The sequence below is a fragment of the Hippopotamus amphibius genome, chromosome 6 (genome assembly GCF_030028045.1).
Source record: "Hippopotamus amphibius kiboko isolate mHipAmp2 chromosome 6, mHipAmp2.hap2, whole genome shotgun sequence".
Lineage (NCBI taxonomy): Eukaryota > Metazoa > Chordata > Mammalia > Artiodactyla > Hippopotamidae > Hippopotamus > Hippopotamus amphibius.
In genome coordinates, this window is record NC_080191.1 from 54526306 (window position 1) to 54538574 (window position 12269).

General features: G+C 41.9%; 1 protein-coding gene across 3 annotated transcripts in view; it reads left to right on the forward strand.

The window, feature by feature from the left end:
* The window catches only part of MTHFD1L (methylenetetrahydrofolate dehydrogenase (NADP+ dependent) 1 like), a 176889-nt gene that overhangs the window by 44580 nt on the left and 120040 nt on the right, over positions 1-12269 (forward strand). For all 3 annotated transcript variants that reach the window (XM_057739867.1, XM_057739869.1, XM_057739868.1), the window contains 5 exons: positions 3376-3512; positions 4962-5008; positions 8815-8922; positions 9776-9850; positions 11028-11130. In XM_057739867.1, coding sequence (XP_057595850.1) covers positions 3376-3512; positions 4962-5008; positions 8815-8922; positions 9776-9850; positions 11028-11130 — 470 coding nt within the window. The remainder of the gene's footprint in view (positions 1-3375; positions 3513-4961; positions 5009-8814; positions 8923-9775; positions 9851-11027; positions 11131-12269) is intronic.

The following is a 12269-nucleotide window of genomic DNA, read 5'->3' on the forward strand; positions in this document are numbered from 1 at the left end:
TGTTTGACCTTTGAGTAAAAGCTTCTTTCTAACGTGTCACAGAGCACTTCAATTCATTTTTAGTGTAGTTGCCAATGAATAACGTTTTGTCTTAGAAAAGGTGTCATTCCTTCCCTAATGTTTTCTGCTCATCTGTGCCTGGACAGGTGACAGAAACACAATGGAAATAGTCCTTCACTTCAGCAAGCTTGCAGTAGTAATGCCTTCTGAAAAGTTAGATAACAAGCATGAAATGAGTACTGTGGGAAGTCAGAGGGAGCAGATAAATCTCCTGGGAGAAGATGAGTGAGATAGTGAACAAAACTCACAGTTCTGTCTCCATAAACTCCAGGCTTTTATGGAAAAAGAAATTAGGTTAACGTGGTGCTTATTCTTTCCTAAGTCAACTTGATAATTTGGAATCTGAGCTAAGGATCGTGAGACAACAATTAAGCCAAATTTTGGTGCCAAATGTAGGAATGAGATGAAATAAAATTTTTATTGTAGCTTTCCTTTGATTGCTCCCAATAAATATTTGCTACTTTCTGATTTTCCTGAATTGTATTAGTTGGCAGAACGTTGAGCAGTCCTGTGTTTCTAATTAAGAGTTGGATGGTTAGCTGAAGTTTTGGGGAGGTCATCTCTGGGCGTGTCTGCTTTTGGTTCTCTCCAGCAACGATGTGAGTGTGTCCTTAGGGATGAAAATGTAATCCTTCATGTGACACATTTAAGTAAAGCCCCTGTTCCTTTGCAAGCAGTAAATGGCAGTAGAGCACTTAATCCACCCTACATTTGACCTGCATGTTCTTTACGTAAGATTGTGATGCCTGTGGCTCTTGGTTGGAAGTGTGCTTCACCAAGCAGCGTCCTAGTGGGCTCACCAGCTCCCTCCCAGTGACCTCCTTGTTGCTAAATACAGTGATCACTCTTCACTGGACCACATTTGAGTCTGCGGACACTTCCTTGATTCCCTTTGGAGATTCTCCTATCACACCTCTGCCTCCTGTCAGGGTTTCCCTAAATTAATACTGCTCTTTCTCAGTTTCCTTTTGCTCTCTTCTTCTAACCATTCCCTAAGAGACAATGTTTTTTAACAATTCTGTCTTTATCCCTCTTGTACTCTGTTCTCTTTCACTGATGATCCTTTTTCCTATGCTTTAAATTACTCATTATTGATTACGATCTCCATCCAAAGAAGTAACCTCGTAAAGTCAGATGACTTGTCTGGGTTTAATTTCCAGCCCTACTGCTTACTAATTATGTGGCCTTGGCCAGGTTACTTAAAATCCCTGTGCCTCAGTGTCCTCATCTGGCAGATTAAGATTAACCCAATAAATATAAAGTGCAGAACCTAGCATTGTAACTACCACAAACCCACCCTCACTTTCATCTGGCTGATGTTTATCAGGTCTCAGCTTAAATGTTACTTCCTCCAGGAAGCCTTCCCTGCTGTCCCAAATCTACTTAGATCATCCTCCGATGTGCTCTCATAATATAGTCTAATTGCCCTGTCTCCTCTGTCTCAGTGTTTCTCACACTCATTGTAATTACTGATTTATCTTCTCTCTCCATATCTCTCATCGGCCAAAAGCTCTGGGTGGTCATCATTGTGTCCCCGAGGTCTAGTAACCTTACGTAGTGGTACTTAAGAAATACTTGCTGAAAGAGTGATTGATTGTATTGCTGTGGTGGTTGGAGATAGTTGTATTGCTTCCTTATGGTCACATCACTGGGTTTTGTTGTTGTTTAATAAATTTGTTTATTTATTTATTGGCTGTGTTGGGTATTCGTTACTGCGTACAGGCTTTCTCTAGTTGTGGAGTGAGGGCTACTCTTCATGTGGTGCACGGGCTTCTCGTTGCAGTGGCTTCTCTTATTGCCGAGCATAGGCTCTAGGCTTGTGGGCTTCAGTAGTTGTGGGTCACCGGCTCTAGAGCACAGGCTCAGTAGTTGTGGCCCACGGGCTTAGTTGCTCCCCGGACCAGGGATCGAACCCGTATTCCGTGCCTTGGTAGGTGGATTCTTAACCACTGCACCACCAGGGAAGCCCACATCGCTGGGTTTTGCAGACCAGAAAACTCTGTCATCAGTTTTGTTGTGGTTGAGTGTCCTAGACAATCTGGCTGCCAACACCGTCTATCCCATAGAAGACTAAATCGTAAGCCAAGATAAGTTTTTAAACTTGTGACAGTGGTTAGAATATGCTAAGGAACAATTTCATGGGTCTTTACTTGGGAATGTAATACACACCTGTCCCATTGCTCAATACTCTGATGTTATGAACCTGTGATGCTTGGCTTTGAAGGGTGTGTGCTCAGCTGTGAGCCCCAAGACCAGAGGTGACCTCCTTAGTGTGCTTAGCATCTGTGGACTTACCCTTTCCAAATATTTGAGGGGTTGTTGTATGGGATTAGGCTGAGTGTGTCTGTAGGAGGCTACAGGAATGCAGACATCTCCTCTTTAGAACAAAGAACTTGTCTAACTGTAAGTTTTTGGGAAACAAATGGACCACCCTGGAAGTAATGAGCCTCCAGCATAGTTTGGGTTCAAACATGGCTGGCAAGCCCTAGACACTGATACCAAGAAGGAGATGGATGAATGGGGACATTAGAATCCCTTGTAAAATGAGAGTCTGGCCATGCCTCACCGCGCATGGACCAGTGACTTAGGCCTGGTGCCCACTTAATGCCCTCAGTAAATGGCCCTGGAAGAACAAATGCCAAATTGTCCATCAGCAAGAAATGACATCCGCTTAATTATTTAAATCATTTTGATGGGTAATGCTTTGCCATTTCTTGAAGTTGATAATGTTATTGGCACTATTGCTGAATAACTTTTCTTTCTTGGCACTATTGGTAAAGATGTGTCTTTTTTTTTTCTTTAAGAACTTTTATTGAGATACAATTGACATACAATAAACTGCATATACTTAAAGTGTGCAATTTGATTATTTTCTTTTTCTTTTTCTTTTTTTTAGAAATGATAATGGTGCTTTATTAACAAAAATTTGGTAGTCAAATTTTAAGATATTGTAATTATTATAAATAACAATAATTTTAAAGAACTTTTATTGAGATACAGTTAACATACAATAAACTGCATGTATTTAAAGTGTACAATTTGATTTTTTTTCTTAATAGTAACGTATATATGGCAACTCCAATCTCCCAGTTCATCCCAGTTCATAAGATGTGTCTATATCTTGACTTTAGCTTAAGCATGGCCTTTGTGATGTGGGTAGACTATAAAAAGGTCCAAGGAAGTTGAATCATTCAGTGATTCTGGAGTGGCCTGGTCTCTGCCAGTCTCCTCTGATTTGGTCTTGTACCATAGATTGATTTTGCATAGGTTGTCTAGAAAATATTCTTAAATTTACCATTTTTCCCCCCAAATCAGGATCACACCTACCCCTCTTGGAGAAGGGAAGAGTACAGTTACGATTGGGCTCGTGCAAGCGTTGACTGCCCACCTGAACGTCAACTCCTTTGCCTGTCTGAGGCAGCCTTCTCAAGGACCGACATTTGGAGTTAAAGGTAGTTTATTTAACAACTAGTAATACTTTTCAGAGCAAAATTCATCACCAACAAATGTGGAGTTAAAACTTACCAGAAGAACCGATACGTTTCATCCCTACATGCTCTCTCCCCGCCTCACCCCACCCCCGCCCACCTCCCTGCACTCTTAGTAGGTGGTGGTCACCCCGACTTGATCCTCCTGCAGAGACAGCTGCAGGTGGGGGTCTCAGGGGAGCTCCTCAGGAAGCCGACTCCCTTGCTCTCCTTGAGCAGTGGCTGGGCTCTTGCTCAGGACTCCAGCCTCGAGCAGAACCCTCCATTTCATCAGTACCTTCTTTACTGAGTGGGTTTGAAACTCTGCTATTCATGCTGGTGTTTTATCATCCCAGCCAAGCTAAAAGGCCTTTGCATCAAAACCGTTAGAGACCCCTTCGGTCGACCCCCAAGCCTCATCTCATCTGAATTGCTGTGTGGGGCCTGAGGAGCTCTGGAAACTGGCTTTGGACCAGGAGATGTGATGAAATTCCTCTGTGGCTGTGCTCGGGCTGAGATCTGGCACCTCCACAGTCACTTGTCTTTCTTCATTGATTGATCATGAATCATTCTTCAGCTCACTTTATAACAGCATTTATTGCTGCAATTACTGCTTGTTCTCCATTCTTTGCGGTTTTTAGCAGTATTCTATTTATATTACTGCTACAAATATTAGTAACTCCTAACTTTAAGTACTCTTAGAATGTCATGCATTATGTAGTGCAATGAACACTAGAATTGGACAAGAAGGCTGGGGTTTTATTGGTGGCTGTGTCTCTTACCACTCTGTGACCTTTAACCAGTCATAACCTCTCTGAGCCGCATCTGTAAAAGTGTAAAAGGTGTACAGTACTAGGCTTACCACATTGTCATGAGGACCAAACAGTATATAAAAATAGGGTAAACTGTAAAATGATATGGAAGGTATCATTGTTTTAAGAAAGAGGAGTCTTTTTAGTGTAACCACTTTACTATTTTGAGGGATAAGCAGTACAACAAGTCATATACTATTAACTAAAATAAACTGACAGAAGTCTGTACTGTGTACGTCTGTTTATCAGATAGATTTTTTTAAGGAAAGCTTTTTGGTACTTAAATGCATGTGCTATTTCGATGACGCGTAGCCACATAGATCTAGTAATAAATTCACGAAATAATCTCATGTTTGCTGTAATGACATTTGCTATATTCTGCTTATCCCCCCCCCCCCTTAAACAAAGAGACCAAAGTCCTTCAATTATGTAGTGGCGGCATAGGGTGAACTATTTCCCCTTCTGTTCTGCTTCGCCAGAGAGGTAAATGTTTCTCACTGCATGTTGTTATTACATCTTGGGAGTGCGTGCCTCCCTGTTGGGTTTGGGGAGCTGTGTCCCTGGGCTCCTGTGTAGCTGTACTTGGCAAGTCATTTTAAATGGTACCTGTTCTGTTGTTTAGGAGGAGCTGCAGGTGGCGGGTACGCCCAGGTCATCCCTATGGAAGAGGTAAGATTTCCAAGAGACATACGTCTTGTGTCACTGTTTTCCCCTCCTGGAACCTTTTGTCTGTGCATCTATAAATACAGGCCCACAGTACTTTATGTGCAATCCCAAAGTTTTAAAGGCTCTGAAAACGAGAAATGTTTGCCTGACTCAGTTGGGGGCAAAACCTGACATTTATTGTTATGAGCTACTTATGGATTTTGTCTATGCTACTTGGTGTAAATATTCTTATATTTTGCTGCAGAAATATTGTTTTTGAGTAGTGGATGCTCACCTGGACCCTGCTTGGAATGTTTTATAAATAAATCATGTGTACATTACACTACCTTTCTACATCCCCAAAAATTCTGAATCCCAAAATCCACCTCAAGACTTCTGGATAAGAGGATGCAGAGCGGCATCTCCATTGGTCACCTGTTATTCTGCCAAATTCCGGAAACTCTGGACTCTTCACTTCTGTAAATTGAGATCCCAGAATGAAATGCAGTTGGCCGTCTGTATCCACAAGTTCCACAACCAACTACAGCTTGAAAATATTCAGAAAAAAGAAATTTTTTCCCCAGAAAGTTCCAAAAAGCAAAACTTGAATTTAATGCACACTGGCAACTATTCCTGTAACATTTACATGGTATTGGATATTATAAGTAGTCTAGCGATGATTTAGGTTATACTGGAGGATGTGCGTTAATTTTATATGCAAATACTGCACTATATTACTTACGGGACTTTGAGAATCTGTGGGTTTTGGTATCTACAGGGGTCCTGAAAACAGTTGCCCGTGAATACTGAGGGACAACTGTAGTTCCAAAGAAAAATGGTCTAAATGGCCAATGGTGTCCATTCTTTTTCTCCAAGACCACTTTCTACACCCTGCATAACACTTCTAGTCCCCTGGATCTAACCAGTGACCAGGTCCCATCAGTTCCACTCTCCACATCGGCCTCTTGGTTCAGGTCCTGAGAAGTCTTCCTAAAGCCCACGCCTGAGCAGGTTCCTTTCCTGTTGCGTATGTTTCCGTGGTTACTCCATCACGCTCCGTCCAGTGTAGCTCAGCAGGTCCCCATGTGCTGCCGCTCCGGCTCCGCTGTCTTAGGTTCCCAAGGCCACCCTCCCTCTCTCCACCCTGTCAGACTCCTTGCCCTGTTGTCTCTTGGTTCCAGGGGTGGAATGTTCTTCCCTTCCTTTCCTGCCCTCCCTGCCCAGCTCACACATCTAGGTTCTGTTCCACCGCACAGATCCCCTCCTACTCTGTGCTCACCTCTGTGTCGACCCATCCGCTTTGGAGACTTAGAGCCCATAGACCCCAGCCCTGAGCAGCGAACCCAGCACGCAGGAGGTGCTCACTAGGAAATATTTGTTGATTTTGTTGAAGGAATAGAAAAGGTTTTTTACCCGTGGAGGTGTGAGCATCTTGGAAGCTCAAGGGAAATGTTGGATAATCTTCAAATATTGGGGGTGGGAGTGAGAAAGAATTGTCCAAGGCTTTGCTGAGAAAAATAGCCCCGGGCCACACACCTGCACGAGGATGAGTAATATTCACAAGCCAGGAAGCTCTGGAGCCAGGGGGCCAGGTTGGGTATGGAGTGTAAGGAACGTGGCCCGGGGAACAACTCAGGACTGTGCCACCGAGTACTGAAAGGGCATTGGTGTCCTGCTGTCATATGGCGTCACCTGCTTGGCCCAAGTTGGGCCAAACTGAGAGGCAGGATAGTTAGAACTATCTCATGATGGATGAGTGGGCAAAAGACAGTCATGCAGTTTATTCCTTGAGTTCCAAGGACCTCTGGCATCTTCTCCATCTCTCCATCCTCAGCTCTGAGCACAGTGCCTGGCGCTCAGTAGATGTACATTGATTTGAATATATGAACAGACAGCATGTACTGGAAGAAACTTAATAATCATAGGAAAGTGTTAGAATCAATTCAAGATGGATTGAAGAATTGAAAGTGAAAATAAAATATAAATAAAATATTTAAGTGAAACTATTAAGACTTGAAGGGTGAGAAAGAGCCAGTCTTGTAAAGAATAAAGGAAAGCACTCCATGCAGTGGGAGTTACTTGTGGGAAAGCTCTGAGGCGGGAAAGGGCTTGGCCTCTTGAGGGAAAGAGAGGGCACTGGTGTGGGTCAGAGGTTGTCGGGGAGTGGAGGGAGATGAGCTAGGGAAATGGGGCTAGCTCTTTCAGGCTACTGAAGTTCACAGCCAAGAGGCTGGATGTGATTTGGAGTATCATGGTCAGCCATTGATGGGATCTTGACAGGGTAATAACATGATGCAAATTGGGGTTTATATAAAAATCACTCTGGCTTCTGTGCAGGGAATAGATTAATAGGGGCCTGGAGTGGACAGTAGGAGTCCTATAAGGAGGCTATGTAAGTAATTCAGGGAAAGGATGACGGTGGCTTAGCCCATGATGGTGGCAGTGAGCATGGAAAAAAGGATGACAGTGGTTTAGGAGATGTTTGCTGATGTTAGAATGCAGAATTAGATGTGGGGGATGAGAAAAGGGTAGGAGTTAAGGATGCCGTGCAGGATACTGGGCTGTGCAACTCTATAGAATCATTTATTGAAATGGAGGACCATTGAGTGAGTAATGGGCATAAGGCTGATACCCTGGTAGTGCAGACAAGGGTGATGGTCCAAAGTGGAGAGTCCTATTTGGGGTCTGTGGATATCCAAGTGGACATCAAATAGACAGCTGGAAAGAAAAACTCAGTTGTAAAGTGGGCAAAAGATTCAATAGAAACATTAGAAAAGAAATATTAACCAACCAATCAGTGTTTATCTTCACTAATAATTGGACACACCTTTTCAACTACTAGATAGTTGCGAGGCCTGCGGGATCTTAGTTCCCCAAACAGGGATTGAACCCGTGCCCTCTGCAGTGAAAATGAGGACCCCTAACCACTGGACCGCCAGGGAATTCCCTTAAATGAACTTAGTTTTTTAGTCCAAAATTTACTTTGCTTCTGAACTAACTGATTTACTAGTTTTTTGCAGGTGGTATTTCAACCCTTTCAAAAAAAAGCAATTTGGTGATATTGTCAAGACCCTTTAACTTAACAACCACACTGCTAGAAATGTATTGCTTGTTAGAAATTAATTATTTTTAAAAAAGCTATTTGCATGTACTTTAAAGTGCTAGTCTCTTTGCAAAAGTGAAAATTTGGAAGCAACTTAAATATCCAGACATCGGAGGATAAAAAATCCTGTTACATCTGCATGATTATACAGCCCCTATGAACAGTAACTATACACAAATGAGATTATTACACAATAAGTTATTTTAAAAAGAAGTTACCAAATTACAAATATGCTAATTCTATAAATAATAATGTGATTATTGTAAGCACATGAGATTAAACGAAAAATAACATAAATATAGAATTGTGAGTGATACATTTTTTTCTATTTCTCAGGCTCTCACATTCTATATTATTCTGTTGCTATTGTGTATTTTATTTCCTGCCTTATTCCAAAGTACATTTGATATGGTACTATTTTCTTCACTATAAAGCAGTGTATAAAATTACATGAAAAAAGAAAACCAAAATAAGCAATCTAGTTATTAAGTCCATCAGAATTGTTTCACTGTTAACCTGAGAAAGGAAGAATTTGCAATAGAAAGTCTGTGCAAGTGTTCTTTGTTAAATGGAAGATCCTGACATTTTCTGATTTAGGCTATATAAAACAGATCCTAAACACTGTAAGTGTGTGTATTAGCATAATATTTTGCTTATTCAGAAAGTCCTTCAATATTGTGATGGTTGTTTGAAACAAGCAGAAAGATGTTTCCATTTCATTTTATAGTTCAACCTTCACCTGACCGGGGATATCCACGCCATCACCGCTGCCAATAACTTGTTGGCCGCTGCTATCGACACAAGGATTTTGCATGAAAATACTCAAACAGATAAGGTGAGAAAGGCTGCTGGTTGGCCATTTTGGGCATCTTATCCTGGGACTCCTGGATGAAGAAATTCATGAAAAAACTTTTGGAGTCCAAAAGTTCTCTGAAATTCTATTCAAAATTTTGTGAGTTGGTATATGCATCCTTATTTCTTAAGGAGAAGGTCTATACTTTGGTCAGATTCTCAAATGAGTTTATGACCACTGCCGAGATGCTGGGAGAATTATGCTAGTTGTACTTTTTAAGCCAAATAGTCTTCGAGATGAACTTTTAGTTTTAAAGGTAATTGGTAGATAAATTCTCTTCATTTTGCCCGTGGGTGTGATCTCTGGTCTCTGCTAAGGGGATTGGAGGGAGATCTTTTTAAGATGCTAATGTTGCAGGCAGCTATCCTAGCTATCCTATTAATCAGGTCAGAGCCCTTATTGGGCCTCAGGGGTGTGCAGTTTGAGAGGTAAATCACAACACCTGAAGGGGACAGACTACTAGATGCTAAAAGTGGGAATTTCTGGCACATTTTACAAAGGTCCTGACATCCTCCAATTAAACTAACTTCCTAGTGAGCTTTTGAAGCCAAAAATATAGAGATAAATTTTAATTTGATAGTTATAAGGCTGTAGATCAAGAAATATATTTTCATGCAAACTCTTTACCATGTGCATTATTTCAGATCTAGTCAGATTTATTAAAATGACAGAACTTAAGTCTAAATTGTTTACATTAGCCAAGAATTTTAATAGGGTCTGTAATCTAAACTGTTTGGTTATAAATGTAATGAACTTTGTCATATTCTGTAAATTGTCCAAGTTCACGGTTGGCCCTTAAACTTTTGTGAGTTTTGTTTTTATTTTGTGTTTCTAGGCTCTGTATAATCGACTGGTTCCTTCAGTGAATGGTGTTCGAGAATTTTCAAGAATTCAGCTTGCTCGGCTGAAAGTAAGTTTCTAGTTAACGGTTCTTTAAAAAGAAAATACCCTGGAAACAAATCAGAAAAATTGTCAAAACCAGAAATTTTGAACTTGATTTGATTTTGGTTTTCACATACTTTTTTAGATATTGAACTCTCAGTAGACAGAACAATGTAGCAGAGATTGGGCAGAACTAGACGTCTGAGGCCTGGATCCTGCACCAGAGAGCAGGTGGACACATTAGTTCACCCTTGTAGATGTCAGCTGCTTCATCTGTAAAAGGAGGGGACCACTTTGCTGAGAACTCTTGTCAGCTAACAAATGAGGATTGCTAAGAGTCTTCCTTTTTCATGACATTTCTTAACTTTTTAGAAAAGCCTTTGAAAATTCATCTATTTCACTTTTCCTTGTAACAAGATACTAAGATTGTATTTTTGTATGTGCTCTTAATTCTCATCCATTTTACCATTTTCTAGTGCTATTTGCTGCTTAATGTCCTACTAATCACATAGATTTTCCCCTTGCTTTTTTTTTAAAGGTTAAAAAATAATTTTAATGGTATAATTTTACAGGCACTGGTTGGTGAGAATTGGTTTAAAAAAATCCATCCCCTGGCTTCTTACTGAACCGAGTGCAGTTTGTTGAGAATAATACACAATATACTCTTCTCAGCAGCTCCGACGTTTACACTCTGTTTCCCAGATTCCTTTCTTATGCTTTTTCAAAAACTACTCTCTTAGAATGTTTCCTTTATAGAAAGAGATGCATTAAAACTTTTCATTTTTTTTCTCACGGAATCGGAAATAACTTGAAATGTAGCTATAAACATTAAATTATTGGTATTTGTATCTGAAAAGCACTAGTGAACTCTAGCATCAGTTAGATGGACGGTTATGCCCCCTCTGAGCACAGCACGTGGTGACCATGTAGAGAGCCTCAGGCCATGACAGACAACACCACACCTGCCGGTCACCTGTTGTTTGAAGGGTGTATTATTACAAATGTCAGTGTCTTCCATTTAGGAGGTGTTTGGACTCATCCATTCATTTATGAGTTGGACTAACCTACCATTTACTCAAAGTTCAGCTTAGTTTTTAAAAGGATTTTCTAGTCGTGGACAAAGTGAAAGTAGAGGGATAATTTGGTTCCATCTTGCTTTCTAATCCTTCCAAAACCTATCACATTTTGTTTTTCTTAACCATTAGAAACTGGGAATAAACAAGACTGATCCAAGCGCTCTGACAGAGGAGGAAATGAGGAAGTTCGCCCGTCTGGACATCGACCCCTCCACCATCACGTGGCAGAGAGGTAGGTGCTGGTGGCCAGATGGGGAGGGTGCCACGTCTTCCAGCTGGAGCTCTTCAACTGATTTCACAAACACACAACTGTATTTCTCCCCACGGTCTTCCCAGCTTGCGTTGCATAATCCCTCCATTTATTTCGGTCACTGTTATTTTACCAGCCTCTTCTCTCATCCTTGTCTCCTATTTAGGAGAAAAAGCTGTCCCCATCCACCGCACCTCGTCCAGATTTCCAAGGACAGTTATTCTTTTCCTGTCTCTCCTCTGGCCTCTTGTCTCTATTTGGGGGGGGAAAGTGTCTGTGTCTCTCCCCTTATTAGTCCTGCTGCCCTCTCTACCCTGCATCCTAATTTCTTCCTTTCTCTTCCTCACCGCCAGCTCTGAGCAGCCTGGAAATTTGTATTTTCAGTCTGGAACTTTGTCTCTGAGTCTAGTGCTTGCAGACACTTGCTAGAATTCCTTCCAGCACTTCAAATGTCGGGTGGAGGGACGTCTGTCCTGACCTCCCTGTTTTCCTCTTTGCCGTGACGCCCCCTCTCTTCTCCCACGCTGCCCTCCACAAGGGTGGAACAGTGGGAAAAAGCACTAAATGTGAAGTCAGGAGCCTTGAGGGGGTGTCTCTCCCTTAGCGAGTCACATACCTGTTCTGGGCCCCGTTCTCTTGGAGATGGAAATAGAGACGATAAATGGATACTTACAAGAATGAGGTAATAGCACTTGATAAAACCTACTGCAGAGTTAGATGGTGTGTATTCTTGATCCTTCCTGTGTTGTTCTTCTCAGGCCTCCCCTCCCACCACCTTTCCCCATTTCTACACATTTCCAGAACATTTTTATCTGATGCCTGATTTACTGCGGTTACCTTTTAGTAGATTGTCTTGCTTCCATTTCCACCAGGGGTGGAGCCTGTGACCTTGTCTCTTTAAACTTTTCCTAGTAGGTTCATAGTGCAGAGAGAGATGTCCTGTCACCTCTTTGCTCAGAAGCCTCCGTCCTGGGGGGGTAAAATGGCCATCACGTGGCCTGGCCTTCAGGACCGCTGCCCTGTGGCCCCACATACCTTTGCTTCCTGTCTGCTTCAGCCCTCTGCCCACCCTTGCTCCATCCCGTCTCCACCCCATCTCTGTCTCGCCTTCCCAGACGCAG